Below are 26958 nucleotides of genomic sequence, written 5' to 3' on the forward strand. Positions count from 1 at the left end.
AAATGAGACACTTAAAGTAGTAAAGGAGTTTTGGTATTTGGGGAGCAAAATAACTGATGATGGTCGAAGTAGAGAGTATATAAAATGTAGACTGTCAATGGCAAGGAAAGCGTTTCTGAAGAAGAGAAATTTGTTAACATCGAGTATAGATTTAAGTGTCAGGAAGTCGTTTCTGAAAGTATATGTATGGAGTGTAGCCATGTATGGAAGTGAAACATGGTCGGTAACTAGTTTGGACAAGAAGAGAATAGAAGCTTTCGAAATGTGGTGCTATGGAAGAATGCTGAAGATTCAATGGGTAGATCACATAACTAATAAGGAGGTACTGAATAGGATTGGGGAGAAGAGAAGTTTGTGGCACAACTTGACTAGAAGAAGGGATCGGTTGGTAGGACAGCGTGGAGGGTAAAAATCGTAGAGGGAGACCAAGAGATGAATACACTAAGCAGATTCAGAAGGATGTAGGCTGCAGTACGCACTGGGAGATGATGAAGCTTGCACATGGTAGAGTAGCATGGAGAGCTGAATCAAACCAGTCTCAGGACTGAAGACCACAGCAACAACAACAATTCTATCATTTCCGAAAATCATTTGCAACAGCCGCTTCTTTGACTGTGCAACGTGCGGATGAGCACCGTCTTGCATAAAAGTGATCCTACACACACATTCACACTGTTGAAGGGTTGAAATGTCGTTGGTGCACAAAAGACTGTCATACTGATTACTAGTGATAGTACAGGTAACATGAGCGCAGGACTCTTCTCCTCGAAAAAATATCCGACTTTGATAAACGATGCAGTCAGCACGCGACTACATAGTCACATTTGCAGATGATGTGGTACCGGTTGTTGAGCGTGCGGATTTTCTGTTGTTCACATTTTGCAATTCTTCGTATTTACATGTCCTTGGAAATGGGCTTCGTCTGTCCGCAAAATGTTCTATGGCCATTTATTATCTACTTCCGTGCGAACAAGGAATTCCACAGCGATCGTTTGTTTTGCTGGCAGGTAAGAAGCAAGCACCTTCTGCACATAGGTGATTTTGTATAAAGAGCAATGTAGATGGTTTCGTAGAATGTTATGCTCGCAGGCATGTCCAACGTTCGGGAAATTCCCCGTTCACTGCACATTTGCACACACCCGCATGTCCCTCCTGCAATGGTCTGGTCACATCTTCGACATACGTCGGATCAATTGCTATCCTCCCTCTGCCACATTGCACTATGAAAGATACTGTCTTTTCGAATTTTGTAATCTTTTCTCCAGATGCTTAGCAGGCATCGGACCAGTACCCCTCTTCATTCCCGTGAGTGTCCGGAACTTCTGTAAGGCTACTGGCGCACAATCACCGTTCTTGTAAAAGAGTTTTACCAGCAGTGCGCGATCCTTCATGGCGGCAGTCACGTTGGACGTCTCCGACGCAAACTGAGGTACAGCCGTGTGCCGCGAGTATGTGAGTGTGCATCTTCTGACGCTTACAGCGCCATCTATTGGAAAAATATGTTGTTCAAATCTGACGTCATTCTGAGCAGTAATTCTCTTACAATAGGGTTCTGAAACTGTAATTTAACTAATGGCATACATGTAACGGGTGATCAAAAAGAAAGTATAAATTTGAAAACTTAATAAACCACCGAATAATGTAGATAGAGAGGTAAAAATTGAGACACATGCTTAGAATGACATGGGGTTTTATTAGAGCAAAAAAAAAAAAAAACAAAGTTCACAAAATGTCCGACAGATGGCGCTGGACAGCAAAACGTCAGTGACTGCGCGTGACAATCGTGTATAAAAGCAGCTGTAATGAGAGAGAGAATCAGATGCGCCAGCAGTCGCAGCATCTAGACCTTACCTGAAAAGGCGCTTTCAGTGAAGCTGTATCATCAGAATGGGGAATGTGCTAGTTTAACGTTACGATCCAATGCCATAAGAAGGGGATTCGAACGGGTAAAGGTCCGTTGACAAATGCAGCAGTGGCGAGAATGATTTCGAAGTTCGAAGCCACGGGTTGTTTAGACGATAGACCCCGTAGTGGCCGACCGAGCACAAGGCGCAATGCTGCTGAGACAGTTCAGGAAGAAATAGAGACTGTACCGGGTTCGTCTATGCACGGGGAAGTCAGCGCTCGTGCAGTCGCACGTCACACCGGCATTCCATACACTACTGTTTGGTTGGCACTTAGGCGTACCCTCCGATGCTATCCGTACAAAATCCATCGGCATCATGAACTGTTACCTGGCGATTTAGTGAAGCGGAGGGCATTTGCGGTATGGGCGTTTCAAAAGATGGCGGAAGATGACGATTGGTTGAGTAACGTGTTGTGGACCGACGAAACTCATTTCACGCTCCGAGGGTCTGTCAACGCCCACAACTGCAGAACTTGGGCTACCGAAAATCCTAGAACTGTCGTGGAAAGGCCATTGCACGCCGAGAAAGTCACGGTATGGTCGGATTTACCACATATACCGTTATCTCGCCATTTTTCTTCGAGGAAATGCGTGTTTCTGGCTTTGTAACTGCTACCGTGACGGGTGAGAGGTACACCGATATGTTACAGAATCGCATCATCCCCAGCCTGGCTCATAAACACCTGCTGGAACGTACGATGTTTATGCAGGATGGCGCTCCACCCCATATTGTTAGACGCGTGAAAGATATCTTGCGCGCGTCATTTAGTGATGATCGTGTGCTCAGCCGCCACTTACGTCATGCTTGGCCTCCCAGGTCCCCAGACCTCAGTCCGTGCGATTATTGGCTTTGGGGTTACCTGAAATCGCAAGTGTATCGTGATCGACCGACATCTCTAGGGATGCTGAAAGACAACATCGACGCCAATGGCTCACCATAACTCCGGACATGCTTTACAATGCTGTTCACAACATTATTCCTCGACTACAACTATTGTTGAGGAATGATGGTGGGCATATTGAGCATTTCCTGTAAAGAACATCATCTTTGCTTTGTCTTACCTTGTTGTGCTTATTATTGCTATTCTGATGAGATGAAGTGCCATCTGTCGGACTTTTTTGAACTTTTGTATTTTTTTGGTTCTAATAAAACCCCATGGCATTCCAAGCATGTGTGTCAATTCGTACGTCTCTACCTACATTATTCCGTGATTTATTCAGTTTTCAAATTTATACTGACTTTTTGATAACATGGTACTTGAAAAAATCAATGAACTTTTTCAGCAGACCAGTACTGCAGAGAGCGAATGATTAGTAAACGATCATTCGTAAACAACGTCTTGCATAGATACACCACGTCACTTCGTAACGTTCATAGACACCGTTCGGCGAGCTCTGACCGATTGTGACAGTCTCTGCAATGAAGCCGTTGATGGAGTGAAATGTGTAACGGGGGAATTTCGTTGCAATGTGGTATTCGCAGAACATTCCTTGACTGATCCCATTACCATCCCAGCAGCATCGTAGTCACATGTGGGTTTTACCCCTGCTAGTATGTTAGGTTTCACTTCCGTCATCAGCTGACGTCCATTATCTTGGCGTATTTTATTCTCCATGCTTATGGTTTCTTGAACTTTTTTGTAATATTATCAAGGATATGTCGTGAGGGCCCGGCACCATCAGGTTACCTTTCAGAATACAACAACACCGCTTCTGTAGCAGTTTAGCCCACCATAAACAAATACCGCATTCTCTTCTTAGAGCGCTTTATGCACTCTGAGTGAATAGCTTCACGAACAACAGGTCTGTTGTTCACAACAGCAAAGCACTGACTAATGGGCTCCATGCTAATGAGTAAACACACGAGACGTATCTGAGTTACGTATTTGCTTTGGTACAGTGCGGCAGCTGTTTGTAGGGCCTCTTCTGCTGACGGCGGGGCAATTGTTTGCTATGCTGTTAACTAGCTTCTATTTGATAAAGTTCCACACGTGTTATGTAGTAGAAGCCTCTAAAAGGCTCTTCCCAGTTCCACAGAAAAAATATATAGTGCTATTATAGAAGAAAACAGTGTCAAATTTCGGCTACTATAAACGCTATAAACTATCCGTGTCTGCCAGAAAACTCGTCACATTGTCTGCTTTAACTTAGCGCAACACAATATATTTACTCATTTCAGATATGCGTTTAGCGACCTGTTCAGATCCTTCACCGTGTGTAAAATGTAGTATTATAAAACAATGAAATAATGAATTTCTGATACCATAGGACTACATTGCGTTGTCATCAACTTGTGTTCTGCTTGCACTTATACAGTGTGATTGAGCGAAGTTCTTCACCTCACATTTCCCTGGAACCGCTTAAAATAACGTAATTCTGTTTTCACCCATGTGAATTGCCCTCGTTAAAACCGTATAGGCTTCAATTTTAACTATAGACGTATCGGTATCAACTTCGCATTTTCAAATTGAGTTATAGTCATTTCTGTTGTTAATATATTAGTTCCATAACTGACAATATTCAGTAGCATTCCACACTTCAAAATCCAATTACTCGTTTTTGTGTAGTAACAACATAAACGATTTGTCTGTAATGTTTTCCTTTTTTACTATGACGTTTACTTCTTTGATGTCCATCCAGTCGTGTTCTTCACCTTACTAATTGTAAGACGTATCAGCTATGATTATCCAGCTTTCTCTAGCGTTTTTCATAACGAAACACTTCACAGGTGAACGGCCTCATTTCAAGTGTCCACCGGGCCCGTGAATTGTTTCGCCTCGACTTATCAACTGATTCCCTTAATTCATTGTGAATTTATATGTATTTATTCAGTTTAGGTTTACACTGGAACACATATTTCTTCATTTCAGTGAGCTTTCATCTTCTCTCTCATCATGGAGGTATGTATGCTTTTCCGTTTCTGAATCCGTTTTGCACCGGTTCAAATGGTTCAAATGGCTCTGACCACTATGGGACTTAACATCTGAGGCCATCAGTTCTCTAGACTCAGAACTACTTAAACCTAACTAACCTAAGGACAGCACAAACATCCATGCCCGAGGCCTGTGGCCGTAGCAGCAGCGCAGACTGAAGTGCTTACTACCGCTCGGCCACAACGGCCGGCTGCACCGGTTTCCAGATGCACTTATACTACTGGTTAGAATGTGCTATTTTGCTAAGCATTTCGTTGTAGTGAGTTTCGAGTTGCTGAAGGTGTTTCCTAACTAGTCTTATCCACTGGGCGTAAATCATTATTGCAGAAAATCCTTTACGCGCGTCTCTAGTTGTTCATATTAAATTCTTATTGAATTTTACCACCTCTAAATATCGGCCTGATTCTGTATACGCCATCTTCTGTAAAGAAACCTATTATTTTTCTCAGCGTTATTTATCCTTCGGTTCTAGTTTTCGGAGTCGTCCTTTTCCGAGAGTAATAAGGCATTCTAATGACTACAGCACTCACTACATCGTCTTCGTATCGGAGTCTTCTCATGGAGCTTTCTCCAATTTGCTTCACCTATTGTTCAAGGATAGACTCTCACAGATTTTCTATGTTATCTATTCTGCTGTTTATTTCAAGGAGTTATTCGCCTGCATTAATGTTTCAGTCAATGAGATTTTCTGATGAATATGTGTTGTTTACGATGATCTTCATCCCAGCATTGCCTGTTATGTAGTTGAGGAAGGAGAGGTGGAGAGCAGCTTTTTCTGCAAACTACATCCAACTCTACGTACATACTGCGCAAGCCACCGTATGGTGCATGGCGTTTGGTACGTTCTTTCCCTTCCTGCTCCATTCGCCAACAGTGGAGATAGGGAGAAACGACTATCTTTATGCCCTCATACGAGCCCTAATTTGTCTTATATTCGTGCTCCCTAAACGAAATGTACGTTGGCGGCAGTAGGATCGTTCTCCAGTCAGTTCAAATGCGTTTTCTCAATAACATTCCTGTTCCTGAAGTATGTCTCCTTCCATCCAGGGACTCCCGTGTGAGTTGCAAATGTTTCAAATGGCTCTGAGCACAATGGGATTTAACATCTGAGGTCATCAGTCCCCTAGAACTTAGAACTACTTTAACCTAAGGACATCACACACATCCATGCCCGAGGCAGGATTCTAACCTGCGGCCGTAGCGGTCGCGCGGTTCCAAACTGAAGCGAATAGAACCGCTCGGCGACCCCGGCCGGCCCCTATTAAGGGGCAACACCACTGTAACAGCCTACAAAAGTGTTTCCTCGACACTTTTTTTTGTAGTAAAGAAACGTGTTAGAGAAATAATACTTGGGGTACTTGTTGAGCATATATTGAAGTATATTACAAAAATTTTTGTCGGAAAATATTACAAAACAGCAACACTGCAGCGATTTTCCCGAGCCATGCTGAATTTGAAGTGATCTGCGACACACACTATTACTAGTGTCAATTTGAGTCTGGGAAAATAATCTATGTACTCTACAAGAGCGTAGCTAGTGAAGCACGTAGGGGATTTTATGAGTATTAATTTTTCTGTAATTGGTGAGTATTTGAACAAAGTCTTTCAATAGTGTCATTTATTAATAAATGTTATTGAAATTAACTAATCAAAACTCCCCTACGTCATTCGCTTTGCAGCGTTACTTCAAAGTTGTGGTTAATTACTGAAACCAAAACATTGGAAATTGTTGCAGTTATGTTGGGTGCCGTTTTTAAAACTCACATTCTGAGAAAAAGGTGTTTGAAGTTTTGATATGTGTTACAGACATGAACAAATTATAAACTTCTACTTTTACAGAACTTTGTGGTTCATGGTGTGGGTTCCTGTAGTCATGTCCTAGTTCATGAACCACGGGCAACGTATGAGTGGCCAAGTAAGTGGCCCCGACAGTCGGGATAGCAGTTACTTTGGAATAAGGCTGGGCATCTCGGACATATTCTGAGTCGTGGTCACCTTTGTGCTCATACGGCAAAGACTACCAAATCCACCGGTTAGTCCCTCAGCCGTTAGGGGTAAAACCCAATGGGACTCGGGGCAAGTAAGGCTAGCAACCTGCTTCCCTGGTACTTTAAATATGATGCTGGCAACAATCAGAGCAAAATACCTCGGACCTTTGGAGGTGACGGAGTCCCACCTCTAACTGACAAACCAGGGACTCCTAAGATACGACTTGGCAAACAAATGGTAATGAGATGGGGAGCTATTAATATCAATGGGGGCTACTCTGGGAAGAAGGTAGAGCTGGCAGAGGTTGCAAGTAAGATGGGGCTGGACGTTTTAGCTGTTAGTGACATTCGTGTAAGGGGTGAGAAAGAAGAGGAAGTGGGAGAATACAAGGCCTACCTGTCAGGAGTCAATGCAGGAATAGCACAATGGGGTGTAGGGCTTTACATCAGGAAAGAAATGGAACCCAGTGTAGTTGAAATAAGGTACGTAAACGAACGACTGATGTGGATAGATTTTAGAGTGTCTAGCAAGAAAATTAGGATTGTGTCAGTATATTCGCATTGTGAAGGGACAGATCAAGATAAGATGGATAGGTTTTATGAGGCACTCAGTGATGTAGTTGTTAGACTAAAGGACAAGGACAGTGTTCTGCTCATGGGTGATTTTAACGCCAGGATTGGAAATCGAACAGAAGGGTATGAAAGGGTTATGGGTAAATTTGGAGAGGATATGGAGGCCAACAGGAACGGGAAACAACTCTTGGATATCTGTGCCAGTATGGGCTTAGTAATCACAAACTCCTTTTTTAAACATAAGAACATTCACCGGTATACTTGGGAAGGCAGGGGAACCAGATCTGTCATTGACTATATAATAACAGATCAGGAATTCAGGAAGGCTGTGAGGGACACACGTGTATTCAGGCGATTCTTTGATGACACTGATCATTATTTAATCTGCAGTGAAATTGGGATTGTGAGGCCGAAAGTGCAGGAGGTCAGATCCATATGTAGGAGGATAAGAGTGGAGAAACTTCAGGATAAGGAAATCAGGCACAAGTACATAACAGCGATCTCAGAAAGGTACCAGTTAGTTGAATGTAGTCAATTACAGTCATTGGAAAAGAAATGGACAAGGTACAGGGACACAGTACTAGAAGTGGCTAAAGAATGTCTTGGAACAGTAGTGTGTAAAAGTAGGATGAAGCAAACAGCTTGGTGGAATGATACAGTCAAGGCAGCCTGCAAAAGGAAAAAGAAGGCGTATCAAAAATAGCTACATACCAGAACCCAGGTAGACAGAGAAAGTTATGTTGAAGAAAGAAACAAAGCCAAACAGATAATTGCAGCATCCAAGAAGAAATCGTGGGAAGACTTTGGAAACAGGTTGGAGACTTTGGGTCAAGCTGCTGGAAAACCATTCTGGAGTGTAATTAGCAGTCTTCGAAAGGGAGGTAAGAAGGAAATGACAAGTATTTTGGACAGGTCAGGAAAACTGCTGGTGAATCCTGTGGATGCCTTGGGCAGATGGAGGGAATATTTTGAAGAGTTGCTCAATGTAGGTGAAAATGCGATCAGTAATGTTTCAGATTTCGAGGTAGAATGGGATAGGAATGATGATGGAAATAGGATGACATTTGAGGAAGTGGAAAAAATGGTCAATAGATTGCCGTGCAATAAAGCGGCTGGGGTGGATGAAATTAAGTCGGAACTCATCAAATACAGTGGAATTTCAGGTCTTAAATGGCTACACAGGATAATTGAAATGGCCTGGGAGTCGGGACAGGTTCCATCAGACTGGACAAAAGCAGTAATCACACCAATCTTTAAACATGGAAACAGAAAAGATTGTAACAACTACAGAGGTATCTCTTTAATCAGCGTTGTGGGTAAAATCTTCTCAGGTATTGTTGAAAGGAAAGTGCGAGTATTAGTTGAGGACCAATTGGATGAAAATCAGTGTGGGTTTAGGCCTCTTAGAGGTTGTCAGGACCAGATCTTTAGCTTACGGAAAATAATGGAGAAGTGTTATGAGTGGAACAGGGAATTGTATCTATGCTTTATAGATCTAGAAAAGGCATATGACCGGGTTCCTAGGAGGAAGTTATTGTCTGTTCTACAAGATTATGGAATAGGAGGCAAACTTTTGCAAGCAATTAAAGGTCTTTACATGGATAGTCAGGCAGCAGTTAGAGTTGACGGTAAATTGAGTTCATGGTTCAGAGTAGTTTCAGGGGTAAGACAACGCTGCAACCTGTCTCCACTGTTGTTCATATTATTTATGGATCATATGTTGAAAACAATAGAAAAAATGGTTCAAATGGCTCTGAACGCTATGGGACTTAACGTCTAAGGTCATCAGTCCCCTAGAACTTAGAACTACTTAAACCTAACTAACCTAAGGACATCACACACATCCATGCCCGAGGCAGGATTCGAACCTGCGACCGTAGCGGTCGCGCGGTTCCAGACTGTAGCGCCTAGAACCGCTTTGCCACCCCGGCCGGCTAAAACAGTAGACTGGCTGGGTGAGATTAAGATATGTGAACACAAAATAAGCAGTCTTGCATATGCGGATGACTTAGTTGTGATGGCAGATTCGATTGGAAGTTTGCAAAGTAATATTTCAGAGCTAGATCAGAAATGTAAGGACTATGGTATGAAGATTAGCATCTCCAAAACGAAAGTAATGTCAGTGGGAAAGAAATATAAACGGATTGAGTGCCAAATAGGAGGAACAAAGTTAAAACAGGTGGACGGTTTCAAGTACTTAGGATGCATATTCTCACAGGATGGCAACATAGTGAAAGAACTGGAAGCGAGGTGTAGCAAAGCTAATGCAGTGAGCGCTCAGCTACGATCTACTCTCTTCTGCAAGAAGGAAGTCAGTACCAAGACTAAGTTATCTGTGCACCGTTCAATCTTTCGACCAACTTTGTTGTATGGGAGCGAAAGCTGGGTGGATTCAGGTTACCTTATCAACAAGGTTGAGGTTACGGATATGAAAGTAGCTAGGATGATTGCAGGTACTAGTAGATGGGAACAATGGCAGGAGGGTGTCCACAATGAGGAAATCAAAGAAAAACTGGGAATGAACTCTATAGATGTAGCAGTCAGGGCGAACAGGCTTAGATGGTGGGGTCATGTTACACGCATGGGAGAAGCAAGGTTACCCAAGAGACTCATGGATTCAGCAGTAGAGGGTAGGAGGAGTCGGGGCAGACCGAGGAGAAGGTACCTGGATTCGGTTAAGAATGATTTTGAAGTAATAGGTTTAACATCAGAAGAGGTACCAATGTTAGCACTGAATAGGGGATCATGGAGGAACCGTATAAGGGGGGCTATGCTCCAGACTGAACGCTGAAAGGCATAATCAGTCTTAAATGATGATGATGATGATTACAGAACTTTTATCATTAATGTGCTATCCCAAGACTGATCTGTACTACAGTTGCCGTTGCGGTCGAAATGATATCCGGTAGTTTATCACAGAACGATTGAAATATCGGTGGTGGCAATTCGATAAACGCGCAGAACTTTACAATTTCGTCTACCCCTATTCCAAGCAGGCATATTGCTAGGCCGACACGACGGTTGATTTCATATGCGATCCGTATAAATTTACTACTTGGTGCAACAACGTACGGGCATTTTGGAAAAGCAATAATTGTTTCGAAGCCTAGCTACGAGACTTCGTTCTTGAAACGTGATGTCTGCATGGTGTTCTACATTTCATGTGTTGAGGAATAATGCAGAAAACAGAAAGAAAATTTATAATTCTATAGCTCAATCCGTAATTTGCACCACAATCCTGGTTACTGTCTTTCAATTTTTTACCAGACTCACTGTCTCTTTCAGAACTGATCTCAGCTTCATATTTATCTTTTCGACACTATGATAAGATACTGCTGCGCGTTGGATACTATACCTTTACTGCCCGAGTACTTTTCCTTACCACTCATTCTCATTTTAAAGACGAAACTGTATACTGTAAGGTCACAATTAAACCATCAAAAGTCAATACAATGACCGGCATTGTCTGTCTAAAATCACCGGACAGCAGCAGTAAGGCACCACCGAAAAGCCTCTTGTTGTCATTTACATCTTTCATCATTCTATCGAGAACTTCAAGTTAAAGCTTGTGGGCCATAGTGCACTCATCCCAGATAATAATTTTACATTTTTGCAAAACTTTAGCCATACCGAAATGCTTTTTTATGTTGCACACTGCTTCTGGATTTGTGTGAGTGTTCAACGGCAACTTGAGTGCTGAATGTGCAATCAAGCAAAGTGGCTGGAATACCTGATGAAGCAGTTGCTAACGCAGTATGATTTTGTGATCGAATGCGCGCAAGTATTAGTGAGATGAGAAACGTTTTTCCAGTGCCACCTGATGCGTCCTTGTTCTGCTGCAACTGACAATTTAATTCGATCGTATACATTCTTTTGTTCATTATTCTCAACGAAAGTAGTTAAAGAGGCCGTATTGAACTGCTGTTCGCGCTTAATCTCACTGTTAATTATGTCTGTTGCTGCGCGATTAGGTGAGAGCATACCAAAATGAATGAGTGGCATATTCGAAATCAGAATGCAAATATCCTCAATCTTTATTAGCGCCTCGTTATATATTTCCGGCGAAAAATCGATTTTTGGATCTTTATCAACGATCCGAATGCGATGCAGAATGTCGTCACTCATAGAATCTTTGTATTTGTCCCAGAGGACAGAAGCTTGAGATGGAAAACACGTCGTCAGTAAAATGGCGAATAATTGCGAAATTGATGAGGAGAGGAACTCAATGCTGCATCTGCAAGTGTAATTTCCCAATGGTTGTCGTCTTCCAGCAAATGTAATTCGCGACACGCATCATGATATGTGTCGTACAAAATGCCATTGACTGTTCGCAAGTATTGGAAGAACGTCGGTCCACGAACATTAACCAACAATAAACGCAAGAAGAAACATTCGCTTTGCTTTGGATCGACTGTGTATAATCGGCCTAATGTATTTCTCATAAATATGCCGTTGTATTCTTCAATCGGAAAACTTCACTTTCGTGATTCCCACTTTTTATACTGTTTGTTCCATGTGAAATATCGTGGCACATCAGTATACATTGATGTCTTTGTGAATTGACCGGGAATACCTGGTCGGTTGCATAGTTCAAAAAACTCAGTTAATGTGGTTTTTGGGACAATTGATGCACGCTGTAGAGCAGTCTCTTCCGTGAAGTAAACACGCTGTCCATTTTCAAGGTGCAAGGCCAAATGTATAACAGCAGGGTCTCTTTCGTGTATCGGTAAACCGGAAAACTTAAAATACGCCAAACTGCTCCATTGCTGCTAATTTATCGGCCCATTTGATACCGTGTTATTTCATCGTTTTCGTTAACATTGTGAACAGCAAATACAGCCATATCACTGCTCTTGTGGACACATTTGTGTATATATTTTATGGACTTCATCGAACTGCAGAGCTCAATGTCCATGTGTGCAATCGTAGATTTTACACAGCAATGGTGAATACGGAACTACCCAGTGATTGTCAGTGTCAACTGTTGTACCGTTTTACATGCGTACTTAACCACCATGGTCAGTGTCTCTACGACAATACAATGGATAACCAACGATATTAGTGATTGTATCATTTATAGAATTATTTGGAAAACGTTTCGTACATTTTCCATATCCATGCACGGCGCCGTCACGTTTATAGCACACATGGACCATGGATCATGTTAGCGGTAACAATCTCATACAATTCTTGATCGATATTCTGATCCGGAATTTCTGCTGAGGTAATTTTATCAATTTCTTCAGACCGTATTCTGTCGACCAACCAAATCAAAATATGCGCGTGTGGCAAACCTCCTTTTTGCCATTCAACAAAATACAGCCAGCAATGTGTTTTGCCAAATACTGAGGAATGTATAATCAAGTTCATCAACGATTTTAACTTTTGTCTGAAGATACGTGCAGTGATATCGTGCCGATCTATTGCAGTTTGACCTGGCAATAACACAATTTTAATTTCATCCCATTTTGGATTACACGTAAACGTAATAAAAAAATCTGGACGTCCGTACGCACGCACAAAAGTCATGCCGTCTTGAATATATTCTTGCATATGACGTGGGCTACCAATATGTGATGATGGAAGAATATATGAAGTACCGATGTCGATGATATTAGTTATTCCATTCATCACGCAAATGAATGTATTCCTCGGCTCGAAGTTTCGCTTGATTATACCTGATGTATCGTAATCGCTCTCTTTCCTTTTCGCATACATATCAACGATATATTGATGAAACAACTGGTGGCATCGGAGAATATTATTGTCTTCATTGGCAAGAATCATCAACCGATATGCGTAGAAGTTCATCGCGCTCACTTTCTTTCTGGTTTCTGCACCTGCAAAGTAAAAATATAATTAAGACAAAACGAAATTGATCGTGCATAAAAATAAAATATTGGGTAATGACGTGTGTAGATTGTACCTGTTGCTGCATTTCCTTGTTTGATATTTAAGGGGGGTAGGACGTCAAACCGGCCGACCTGGAGCAGGAGAGGCACCACAGGACATTTTAATTTCCACTGTCTATACTTTTACAAATAAATTCATAAAACTTTGTCAGCATGACCAGGAAGGATCCAGAATTCACACTCACAGCAGTGGAAGTTCGAAAACATAACAAAGTATTTTTTTACATGTAAAATTGCATCATGTTTTTCACTTACTAATGGCAGCATTTGTTGCAATAGGTACACTTTTCTTCATAAGTAAGATAGATGGTGTGATGAATTTTGCACAGCATACAAACCATACTTAAAGGTGTATTAAACTCTAGAATTTTCCAAATCTATTAAAAACTGTGGTAAAAACTGAGGTAATTAACTAAAAAAATTGTGTTTTATCTAAACATGAAGTTTAAAAATACAACAGATCATTCGTTTTTTCATAAATTAAATAAATTCTAGAGTTTCACACACCTGTATGTATGGTATGTATGCTGTGCAAAATTCATCGAAGAATCTCTGTCACTCATGAAGAAAAGTGTACCTATAGCAACAAATGCTGCCATTAGTAAGTGAAAAAATGATGCAATTTCACACGTAAAAAAGATTATTTTGCTATGTTTTCGAACTTCCACTGCAATGAGTGTGTATCCTGAATCCTTCCTGGTGATGCTGACAAAGTTTTATGAATTTATTTGTAAAAGTATAGACACTGGAAATTAAAATGTCCTGTGATGCCTCTCCTGCTCCAAGTCGGCCCGTTTGACGTCCTACCCCACTTAAATGATATCCATCTTCTCCTTTCCAAAATATTAATGGGTATTGCAAAGCGTCGTAAGAGCGACGTTCAAATGCGTCGCCAACCGTAACAACTGCAATTTCACTAATGGTCGGCGCATTATATCGGCCCACGTGCTGCCCAGATGGTGCTTTGTCTGCTTTGATGACGATCGTATAGTTTTCGTTTTGCAGTCTGTTTCAAACGGTATTGAACAACTGGACCAACTGGCAGTGATTCTGTACAAACGGTTCTAAAATACCCACAATTTCTCGCTCCTCCATCTGCTCGATACGGTTGTACTGACAGCGTGCGTTTATTTACTGCTCCTCATCACCCATAAAGTAGATTTGCAGAAATTTTGAATCGGTATCAGGCATCGGCATTAAAGAACCAATTTGATGATACACTTGGCCCTGAATGTTAAACGTTGATTGAAAATTGCGACCATCCTCATTCTCAACGATTTTTGTTGCTCCAAATGATGTCATTTGAAAGCAAGAATTGAATTTGTGAATTTTACGCAAAAACAATTTAGATTGAGATGTAGCTCCAGCCAATAGTGTTTTCAATGGTTCTGGCGGCGAGTTCAGTGGTGGCCATACAACTTTTCCAGACGCGCAGCAGAAACAGGCAGATTCACCTTTGTGTTTGAGTGCATGACAGTGCTGGCATTGTTTGTTGATAGCACCGATTACAGTTTGTGAGTGTGACGAATAGTCGATGTCTGACTCATATTCAAACGCAAGGCTAAGAAGTGATGTACGTGTCAATGTGCGATACACTTGCAAACGCTGCTGTTCACGTGTTCTGAATGTGTTGGTGACTCGTTGACGGGCCAGTCTTTGTCTCAATGCATTAGCTCGAAGGCGTTCGTTGCGTTGCTCTTGACTTCCCTTAGCACGTCTGATTTTCATTGTCCGGCAATTGATCTTCTGCCGATCTATTCAACTAACGGTTCTGGACTAATTGTGAATTCCGAGTTCGTCGACCAATATTTCCTCCTCGTCCACGAAGACGTGGCATTGTTTTATGTAAATAACTTATATGTGAACATAATACACTTAATATTCACTAAAATGCAACACTTGAAATGTCAAAAGACACCGTACGAAAAAGTTAAAATATCAAAATAACGAAACACACATAATCTAACACACTCAAAATGTCGGAAAAAAATAAACTAAATCCTATGCACGTATCTTACATCTGAATAAAATACGCTCAATATTGCACACAAAAATGCAACGCCACCTACCGTGCTGATTTAAGAATGTAAATTTTCCAGGTCCCCACTTGAAAGCATACACAAAAATTCATTCAAGTCGATCCAGCCATTTAGCTGCAGCATAGATAAATAACCTAGGTACCCACTGCAGCGCCATCTGCCGGGCAGATTTGTGAATCTAAACCACCCAGGGCGCCACCCAAACGCATACAAAAAAATTCATTCAAATCGGTCCAGCCGTTTAGGAGGAGTTCAGTGACATACGCACGTACAGTAGAATTCTATATATAAAGATAAAAAAGATTTTTTGAAAACTCTGCAGTGGTGTTACCCCTTAACTACTACCACATATTGTCGATGATAATATGCGCTGGTAGAATATACCCTGTGTACTTCCTTTGCTATTGACTTCTGCGCTCCCGAGCCTACGTAGCAACGCGTGTGTTTCAGAACGGGACGTACGCCTGCGCGTCGCTGTGCCCGCAGGAGTCCATCTCGCCGCAGGGGGCGTGCCACCACCCGCGCCTCGTTGAGGTCCCAGGCCAGTGCTGTCGGGAGTGGCTCTGCGACAGCGACCAAGGTAACGGCTGAGAGGGGCGCTGCTGCGTACTGATGACACAGTTTCAGACTACGTCTACACCCACGTCTACATTGTCTGACGGCAGTGTATGGCCAAACTTCCAGGAAACATCCGTCGCACGTGGACGAAGAAAGTATGTTACATGGACACTGGTCTGGAAAGACTTCATTTCCATGTTAGAGCTCAGTGACTACAACTCTTCAGCCCATTACTTACGGGAAACTCACAGAAAAACAACGTATCATTGCAATGCGAATCACTGCCATAAATAAAATGTTGGAAATTGCCTTCGTTAGCAAGGCCGCTGAAGCGCTGGTATATCACTGGAGAATTGCGTATTACTTCAGATCTTTCCACATTACGGTCACCAAGACTGTACGTCTTGCGCCGAGTTCCCGTGTATAAGAGATTTAATATGTTCCCATGTGGAGGCCGAGGAATTGGCCCATCTCTCCCTATTCATCTGTCACAGAATTTGTTATTTAGTTACCATCGAACATTAACGCTGAACTGAGGAGGAGCTTCACCGTGGATCAAGTATATGGTTTTTTCACACTCGTAAAGGCGCATGTGATAGCAGAACAGATAGCGTATTCTCTAACAAAGCATGGTAAGTTCCTCCGTTGAGGCTGGGTGGAAGAACATGATAACCTAAAAAATAGTGGCCAACAATGCCGGAGTAAGCGTTGACAGAAAACCTTTTCTGATGACGTAATTCCACGATTTCGTGAGGACTCTCGACAATCCATAATTGCTGACTTCGAAAATTTACAATCTGGCCACGTTGAGATGAAATCTCATCTGTGAACAGCACATCTGCACTAAAATGCTGGTTAACATGTTGACTGAACCTTTTCCAGAAGTGTAGGCCGGCAGGAAAACCAGCTGCTGACAGTGCCTGCCCACGCTGTACATGGTATGAATACAGCACCTTCTTATGTAGCACTGTCCAGATAGTCATGTTGCAGTTAATTGTCTTGCCGTGATACTAGGGTTGACGTCAACAGCACGACGAAGCCCCGCCTGCGGTTTATGTGTCCGCACGCTTGTAAGCCTTCGCCATTCGCGTGCTGTAGTCTTAGGCAGCCGATGCTCCTTAAGATGACGATCAGTTCCTTCAAACGTTACCCTATAGGGGTACCATCGTTCTGGTGAACTCTCACGACGAAAAAGTTGTTCGCCACGGCCATTACCATCTTTTAATCAGTACGGCTGATGAACATCTGCCAACTTGCATTACGCTGTACCGGAGACCATGTCCGTGATGAAGACTAATACGTTGATGCTATATGCTTTATCCTCTCAGAGCAATGAAGTTAGTCGCATGTCAATACAAGCAAAGAAATGAGGCACGTATCAAAAAAACGTTTCTTTAGTTCTAACAATAAACGCTTACTGTGAATCGAAGAATAATAAGAAACACATTCTAGTGGAACGTATCCGATAGGGTATTATGAACATTTCATGTAAGAAAACGTTTCATGTAACGGTGGTACATTCTGTTTCTGTGCGTTTCCCGAGATAAATGTGGTTATGAAGAGAAGTATAAAATTACTTCTTCTTCCTCTGTTTGTGAGGAATGTTTCCTGAAAGTTTAGCCATACCTTTTGATTACACCCTGTAAACTCTAAGATCAATCGCGAAGCTAATGGAAGAGCGTATTTCCCACAGTAACCCTACTACAAATCTTCCCTGTCCATTCGTGTAAGTAACATGGGATGAATGATTGTGTGAATTCTTTCGTGGTCGCTGTAGTTGGTCTACTCTTCTTTTCGTTGTCCTTACATGGTGGATTCTAGTTTATTCCTAAATTCCTCACTTAATATCGTTTATTGAAACATCGTACGTTGGCTTTAGAAGCATAATTGGCGTCTATCTTTAACCGTCCGTTAGTTCAGGTTTTCCAGCAGCTTAGGTAAAACATCCAGTGGTGAAACAACTCTGTAGCCATTCTTGCAGCCCTTCTGTGAACATCATCTTTCCATTTCATACCTCTACAAACTGTTACATCCAGGTATTGGTATGACTCATCTGATTCCAATTATGACTCATTTATGTTGTAGTAACTGGGTACTACGTTTTCACATTGTGGATAACAAAATTTTTCAATTATTAACACTTAGAGCAAGTTGCCAGTCATTGCAGCACTTAAAAATCTAACCAAGAGCTGACTGAATATTTATGCAGACACTACACCATTATAGATAACTGCATCATCTACATAAAATATGAAGTTACTATTCAAAGTGCGTGTCGAGTCATTCATGTGCAACAGGAACACTAAGGGATCCAATACACTTCTTTAGAGAACGGCTAAAAGTTACTGTTCCACCTCTCAATGATTCTTCATCAAGCACAACGTATTGCGTCCTTCCTACTACTAAATCCACTGTCCAGTCACAAATTTTGTTTGATGGCCGATATTATCTTTCTTTCACAAATCTATATTGAAGTGGAACAAATTGATTTTCAAAAATAAACAAACACAGCATTTGTCGAGTGCCTCAACCCATGGCTTTCAGGATGTCAAGTACGAAAGCACCACTTTAGTTTTTCATGGGCGACGTGTTCGGAATCCAAGGAGATTGGAGTGACGGTTATTCTGTTCATTCTGTTCTAACTCTGAATTCTAAGAGTCTACAACAGGTAGATGTCACAGATAATGGTCGACAGTTTTGTAGATCACTTCTTCGACCCTTCTTTTAGACAGGTGTGAACTGAGATTTCTTCCAAGTACTCACCCAAGATTTTAGTTCGAAGGCGTTATGGTACAAGCGGCAGTGAAATTAACATTAGACAGATGGAGAAACGTAAACTGTTTATTAATTCAAAACTAATCACCACAACTGTAAATATATTTATCTCACTCAGAGACAAGACAGTTAGTGCCTCAGTGGAAAAATATTCGTGGTTGCCTACGGAACCGTGATTGTACCAAGACGCGCACCTGTTCGCCCGAAATTCTAAAGGCATGAATGTCTTTCTTCAAGACTCCAAAAATAATCTCATGAGGACAGATCGGGACTATATGGAGGATGAGTAATGAAAATTCTGCAGACTAATCAAAGCAACGTTGGCAACATATAGGTGGGCATTACCCTGCAACAGAGTGACACCATCCGTTAACATTTATGGGTATTTGAATTTGATGGTGCACTTCTGTTAACGAACAGTGATACGTGGACACTCTGAAAAGGTTTGAGTACAGAATCAACTTCAAACGTGTTGGAATCTTGACGGAGGGCGTCACTCTGTTGCAGGATAATGCCCGCCCAAATGGTGCCAAGGTTGTTTCGACTACGCCGCAGAAATTTCGCTGCGGAACCTTTACATATACTCCATACCGTCCCGAACTCACTCTATGCGACGTTCATGACTGCCGATTTTCTCCCTGCATTTCATCTCTGCTACCTACAGATGTCTAGACAACATTGTTAGGAGGAATAATGATTCGTTGGTTGATTTGGGGGTAGGGGACCAAAGAATGAGCTTATTGGTCCCCAGGAACGGATCGTGATGTAGTGTCGTGAACAGTGCGAAAAACGGCAAAACTACTTGGGAGGGTGTTGTAGGGTAGGTTGTACTGAGAGACAACTTCGGGTAATAGAACCCAGTACGTTGTCCTCAATGGTGAGTGTTCATCGGAGGTGAGGGTATAGTCCGGACTGCCCCAGGGAAGTGTGGTAGGTCCGCTGTTGTTTTCTATCTACATAAATGATCTTTCGGATAGGGTGGATAGCAATGTGCGGCTGTTTGCTGATGATGCTGTGGTGTACGGAAAGGTGTCGTCGTTGAATGACTGTAGGAGGATACAAGATGACTTGGACAGGATTTGTGATTGGTGTAAAGAATGGCAGCTAACTCTAAATATAGATTAATGTAAATTAATGCAGATGAATAGGAAAAAGAATCCAGCGTAGCGCTTGACACAGTCACGTCGATTAAATATTTGGGCGTAACATTGTAGAGCGATATGAAGTGGGAGAAGCATGTAATGGCAGTTGTGGGGAAGGCGGATAGTCGTCTCCGGTTCACTGGTAGAATTTTGAGAAGATGTGGTTCATCTGTAAAGGAGACCGCTTATAAAACACCAATACGACCTATTCTTGAGTACTGCTCGAGCGTTTGGATCCCTATCAGGTCGGATTGAGGGAGGACATAGAAGCAATTCAGAGGCGGGCTGCTAGATTTGTTACTGGTAGGTTGGATCATCACGTGAATATTACGGAAATGCTTCAGGAACTCGGGTGGGAATCTCTGGAGGAAAGGAGGCGTTGTTTTTGTGAATCGCTACTGAGGAAATTTAGAGAACCAGCTTTTGAGGCTGACTGCAGTGCAATTTTACCGCCGCCAACTTATATTTCGCGGAAAGATCACAAATATAAAATAAGAGAGATTAAGGTTCATACAGAGGCATATAGGCAGTCATTTTTCCCTCGTTCTGTTTGGGAGTGGAACAGAGAGAGAAGATGCTAGTTGTGGTACGAGGTACCCTCCGCCACGCACCGTATGGTGGATTGCGGAGTATGTATGTAGATGTAGATAACGGTTAACAAAACATTCAATAAGTTGCGCCGTTTTCGAGTTAATTAGCGTAAAATTCAATAGGTCGGCCAGAGAGGTGTCTCAGAACATGTTCTTCGTTTGGTCTCCTAAAACGGAACAAGAAAGGGATACAAAAATTTGACAAGGGACGGTAGTAAGCATCGAACGCGAGACAAAAGCTGGTCAGATGCAAGAGAGGGCCTTAAGGCCTAATCTGATCAGATTAATTAAGCAATACATAAATAAATTAATAAATACATAAAAGGTGAGTAGTCTCGTGCGCTATCAGCTACTCTGTGAGAACAGTTGACACTAATTGTATATGGCGGACTACTTGAATTTTCTCACGCAACGGCCTAATGGACTAATTTCAATGCTAGTTAACTCGGAAATGACACAACTTATCGATTTTTCTTTCTTTACAAAATGCCTCTGCACTACCTACCCTGCAACACCCAAACAAGTTTTTCATACTATTTCTTACCACAGTGTACGGATAAAATGGTGTTCTATATATGTAAACAGAGGCGTATCAATGCCTGTCTTTTGTAGAATGTTTGCACTTATGAATTTTTTTCATGAAGTTCCTTCACTTAGCATAAGACGGTAGTCAGTATCGTTTACTGGTCAATAGGCATGTAGCCAGCGGTCGTACGTCACATAGGATAGCGTGCAATGCAGACGAGGAAGGAATTTTCCAGGCATTAGCAAGTAATTAAGATTTTCATGTCACACTTAAAGGGGAGGAGGTTCTACGCCATCCGACAAGTACAAAATTAAGGGAGAGAGAATAGTCTCAGTGTTAATAATGACTACTGTGATTATTAGCCGTTAGTAGTATGATCACAGACAGTCGAGCTGAGTTACAGCCGTGAGAAGATTGTAGTCTATGAACTTGAGCTTGTACAGACATCAGGCCACTCTACATGCAGCAATACCAGGTGCGGGGAAGTGTCATCTGCCGGTGGCCATTAATAGAAGCGGTCAGGTATGCTGGCTAGGTACTGACATAGTTTCTGTGCTATATGAAGTGATGTTTAATGCTGTATATAGTTAACCTGTTATTTCATATTTTATTTGAATATACCAAAACACAGTGCATTTGCTTCCGATCATTAGACCTGACAGAGTAATCTAGCTGCCTTTCCCAGATCTGTGTGATTTTCTATTCAATAAATATTATGTACTGTACATATATAAATAGTTAATATCCAGTAAACTGATCCCAGAATTCAAAGGAGTTGTTCTTGCTTGTACCTTGAAGCTTACACACCTGTCCTGATAATAAAAACTCACTACTTCTCACCTTCGTCTGATATCCGGTGGGGAGCTACGATCGCCATGGCTTCAAGGCCCTAATGTTAACAGTGAGGCTCGTCCAGTAGACAGAGGACCAAGGAAGATAAAACCTTTTCTGTATTCACGTGAGCAAAAGCATAACGGCAACATACACGACAGAAATGTCAGTTGTACATGGTGACACACCAGAGACGGACGCTTTTTAAATGAAAACTACTCGGTAAATTTTAAAATTAATGCTCGTTTACTGACATTAAACCAAAGCTCATTACTTGGCATTTAATGTAGGCCTGACTTATTTGTTAAAATAATGTCCTCAAGATGTTGTACATCATTTCGAACGCACGATTAAGGTATCTTATCCACATCCTCCACCACTGGGATCGACGTCTCTGCGGGGATGGCAGCAATTTCTTGAATGATTGAATCATGCAACTGGTCCAGATTTCGCTATTAGTATTTATATAAAAGGCTCCTGAGGGACCCACTCGGCTGAGCTTCATCGCTCATCAATAAATCATACTGTCACTCCAAACCACTTGCATTCTGCAAGCAAATTCTCCTTATGCACAAAAATCATTTGGTTTGACTTGTTGCACAATAATACGTTTGTAAGGACGGACTTTTAATGTATGTAGAATTCGTGAACTGATTCACTGTTGATTGATAGCTCAGTAGCACTACGAATAGCTGACCGCCCTGGATTTCTGTCATTTCACATAATACTGCAATATTTTCGGGCGCCGTTGCACTGCGTCCCGAGCGCGTACATTTCTGATCCATTATGTTTCCAGTTAAACTGAAGCTTTGCACGCATCTGGCGGCTGTGTTACGACTGGAAAAGGCTAGTGCCGAGCAAGACTGAATTCGCTGCGTAGCCGTAACAGACTCACTGCTTATGACGAAACTGTCATAGACAAGTAGACGTTGTCGCGAGTCCCACTGTTTCACTGTAACTGCTACGTGTCTTGTGTAGAGACGAATTAAACTCACCACTACGTTCTCCCACCACCGCGCTCTCACAAGGGGAGGCCACGACGTTTGGAACTCTGATTTACTTCAAACTTCGTACACGCGTAGTACTTCATTAGAACAACAAAATGTATAAGCAGTAGAGCGTACATCTCAAGCGTTATTAAGAAAATCGCAAGATAATTTCGATCGTCAAATACATACCTAAGCGCGGCCGTTTTTACGAGGAAGCGGCGGCAGCCGAGTGGGTGCCGGCACGGTAACTCTGCGTGTTCGGTCAGAGGGTTGCCTGCCCTCTGCAATGAAAATGCTATGTTAAAGGGTCAATGACGAACTGAAACGGGTGTATTGTGACATCTGCCCTAAGCAGATGCAACGAACTAAAACGAACAAATTGATTTTTTTTAATGGGTAGCGTTCAATCCCCGTAATCACTGGATCGCTGGATCGAGTCCCGTTCGTCAGTTTTCTTTTATTTTTAAACAGGCATTTTCTTTACTATTTATATTGGAATCGCTATAATGGGCCGGCCAGAGTGGCCGAGCGGTTCTAGGCGCTACAGTCTGGAACCGTGCGACCACTTCGGTCGCAGGTTCGAATCCTGCATCGCGCATGGATGTGTGTGATGTTCTTAGGTTAGTTAGGTTTAAGTAGTTCTAAGTTCTAGGGGACTTATGACCTCAGCAGTTAAGTCCCATAGTGCTCAGAGCCATTTGAACCATTTTTTGCTATAATGGGAAAAATACGTGTAATCGGATTAACTTTTATTAAATTTACAATGTTATCTGGCAGTCTTCAAATTTTTTATATCACAAATAATATAATATTCATAACTATCGACTAGTAAACGACCAAACGCATAAAGTGATACTGAAAATGTATGAGAAATCCCTTATACCTGGAAGGAGCCCGAAACTACTTGTTACCTCCAAGTTTTGACCGGCACAGGCGGCTTTTGAAAGATGCACAATTAATCGTCGCTTTCGACATTATGAGTACAATGGCAGGATGGTATTTTTCGTAAAAACAAGGAAAACATAAAGTTAAATGCACCAGCTGCATTGAATAAATGCTGTTTCCGCATACGCAAGGTCTTTTGAGGTTTTCCGTGGAAAAACAAATCTCCTTAACATTTTCAAAAACCTCTCTTTTAGCCGATGATTTGGAAGCAAACCATGGATAACGCAGCATTTCCTCAAATATCGGCGCTGGCAATTGATCAGGGCAGTATCGAGTGTATTTTAATAGCGTCTTCACGAGAAGCAATTTCCCGTGATTTTCCGATTAAATATGAACAATTTTGAAGACACGGACAAGCATACATTTTCAGTATCACTTTATATGTTTGGTCGTTTACTATTATATTACTTCTACTATTAAACTGTTATATTATTTGTGATGATAAAAATTTGTAAACTGCCAAATAACATTATAAATTTAATAAAAGTTCATCCGGTTACACGTATTTTTCCCATTATATCAAAGTAAGTAGCAAAGAAAATGACTGTGTTAGAAGCAAAAAAAAAAAAAAAAAAAAAAAAAAGAAAAAGAAACTGACGCACGGGACTCGATTCAGCGAACCAGCGATTACGGGGCTTCAACGCTACCCACTTTCTTTTTCCTAGTCTGATTTTGTTCGTTTTGGTTCGTTGCATCTGCTCGGCGCGGACGTCGCAAGACACCCGTATCACTTCGTCGTTGATCCATTTACTCAGGTTTTTTTTTTTTTTTGTTACAGAGGGCGGCTAACCCTATGACCGAACAATATTTTTTTTTTAGAGTGTTCGTTTACTTTGTTCATGGTGGGCGTCCAATGACACTCGTTCAGGTTGTTTGTTGATCCGTTCCCTCAGTTTTCTTTTTATTACAGAGGGTAGCTAAACCCTCGGACCGAACATGCTGAGCTACCGTGCCGGCGTACTCAGCTGCCGCCGGTTCATGGTAAAAACGGCCCCGCACAGGTATATATCTGACGATCGAAATTATCTTGGGATTTTCTTGATAACGCTTGAGAAGTACGCGCTACTGCTTACACATTTTGTTTTCCTAATGGAGTACTACGAGAGTACGAAGTTTGAAGTTAATCCGCGTTCCAAACGTCGTGGCCTCCCCTTGTCAGTACTACGCAGCTCAAAACCATCAGTCTTCCGTGTGTCAGCCTGTACGAGGTGCATTCAAGTTCTAAGGCCTCCGATTTTTTTTTCTCCGGACTGGAAAGAGATAGAAACATGCGCATTGTTTTAAAATGAGGCCGTGTTCATTGTCAATACGTCCCAGAGATGGCAGCACCGTATGGCAGATGCAATTTTACCGCCAGCGGGGAGAATGAGAACTGTTTTAAATACTTAAAATGACGACGTTTTCCTTACTTGAACAGCGTGCAATCAATCGCTTTCTGAATTTGCGTGGTGTGAAACCAATTGAAATTCATCGACAGTTGAAGGAGACATGTGGTGATGGAGTTATGGATGCATCGAAAGTGCGTTCGTGGGTGCGACAGTTTAATGAAGGCAGAACATCGTGTGACAACAAACCGAAACAACCTCGGGCTCGCACAAGTCCGTCTGACGACATGATCGAGAAAGTGGAGAGAATTGTTTTGGGGGATCGCCGAATGACTGTTGAACAGATCGCCTCCAGAGTTGGCATTTCTGTGGGTTCTGTGCACACAATCTTGCATGACGACCTGAAAATGCGAAAAGTGTCATCCAGGTGGGTGCTACGAATGCTGACGGACGACCACATGGCTGCCCGTGTGGTATGTTGCCAAGCAATGTTGACGCGCAACGACAGCATGAATGGGACTTTCTTTTTGTCAGTTGTGACAATGGATGAGACGTGGATGCCATTTTTCAATCCAGAAACAAAGCGCCAGTCAGCTCAATGGAAGCACACAGATTCACCGCCACCAAAAAAATTTCGGGTAACCGCCAGTGCAGAAAAAAATGATGGTGTCCATGTTCTGGGACAGCGAGGGCGTAATCCTTACCCATTGCGTTCCAAAGGGCACTACGGTAACATGTGCATCCTACGAAAATGTTTTTAAGAACAAATTCCTTCCTGCATTGCAACAAAAACGTCCGGGAAGGGCTGCGCGTGTGCTGTTTCACCAAGACAACGCACCCGCACATCGAGCTAACGTTACGCAACAGTTTCTTCGTGATAACATCTTTGAAGTGATTCCTCATGCTCCCTACTCACCTGACCTGGCTCCTAGTGACTTTTCGCTTTTTCCAACAATGAAAGACACTCTCCGTGGCCGCACATTCACCAGCCATGCTGCTATTGGCTCAGCGATTTTCCAGTGGTCAAAACAGACTCCTAAAGAAGCGTTCGCCGCTGCCATGGAATCATGGCGTCAGCGTTGTGAAAAATGTGTACGTCTGCAGGGCGATTACGTCGAGAAGTAACGCCAGTTTCATCGATTTCGGGTGAGTAGTTAATTAGAAAAAAAATCTGAGGTCTTAGAACTTGCATGCACCTCGTACATCAGACGAAATGACGCGGAAATGCTAGGGGACGGCCGTGGATGAGCGCGCTGTGTTGTGCCCGCAGCGGAGCGCCCGCCGGACTGCCGGCCGCAGCAGTTCTCGCGCTGGTCGGAGTGCTCGGCGCGCTGCGGCGTGGGCGAGTCGCGGCGCGCCTCCACGCTGAGCCCGCAGTGCCGGCCCAGCAACGAGACGCGCCTCTGCCAGCAGCGGCCGTGCGCGCCCGCGCCCGTGCCGCCGCCGCTGCCGCCCAGGACCCACCACCACATACGGGTCCGTATACACATCGCACTTCTACCTTCACTAACTAACAACAAAACCTTTCTAAGATTTGAGCGCTCAGGCTGCTACGGCCAGTGTTAAATTGTATTTACCCATTTGGATGTTATACTGCTTCGTTATGAAACAGTCGAACTGTCTTTTCTAGCGACGTTGAAGCTGTCCTTGTCAGGGCGAGGAGTTCGGTCGCCCAGACGAGAACTGTTGCAAAAACGTTCGAAACGTCGGCTTCATACTGTTTTAATGTTTCGTAATGACGCTGTCTAACAATTGTTTAAAGTACTTCTAAGTGTTCCACAACTTCCAGAAATACTGTGAACATCATCGTTAACAACCGAAAAAATCTGCGAAGGATATACCGGGTGATCAAAAAGTCAGTATAAATTTGAAAACTTACTAAACCATGGAATAATGTAGATAGAGATGTAAAAAATGACACACATG

General features: G+C 42.5%; 1 protein-coding gene across 1 annotated transcript in view; it reads left to right on the top strand.

Moving 5' to 3' along the window:
• The window catches only part of LOC126102751 (CCN family member 4), a 369631-nt gene that overhangs the window by 319010 nt on the left and 23663 nt on the right, over positions 1-26958 (top strand). The window contains exons 5-6 of the mRNA XM_049912327.1: positions 15802-15931; positions 26303-26508. Of these exons, the coding sequence (XP_049768284.1) occupies positions 15802-15931; positions 26303-26508 (336 nt within the window). The remainder of the gene's footprint in view (positions 1-15801; positions 15932-26302; positions 26509-26958) is intronic.

The sequence above is a fragment of the Schistocerca cancellata genome, chromosome 1 (genome assembly GCF_023864275.1).
Source record: "Schistocerca cancellata isolate TAMUIC-IGC-003103 chromosome 1, iqSchCanc2.1, whole genome shotgun sequence".
In the NCBI taxonomy this organism is placed as follows: domain Eukaryota; kingdom Metazoa; phylum Arthropoda; class Insecta; order Orthoptera; family Acrididae; genus Schistocerca; species Schistocerca cancellata.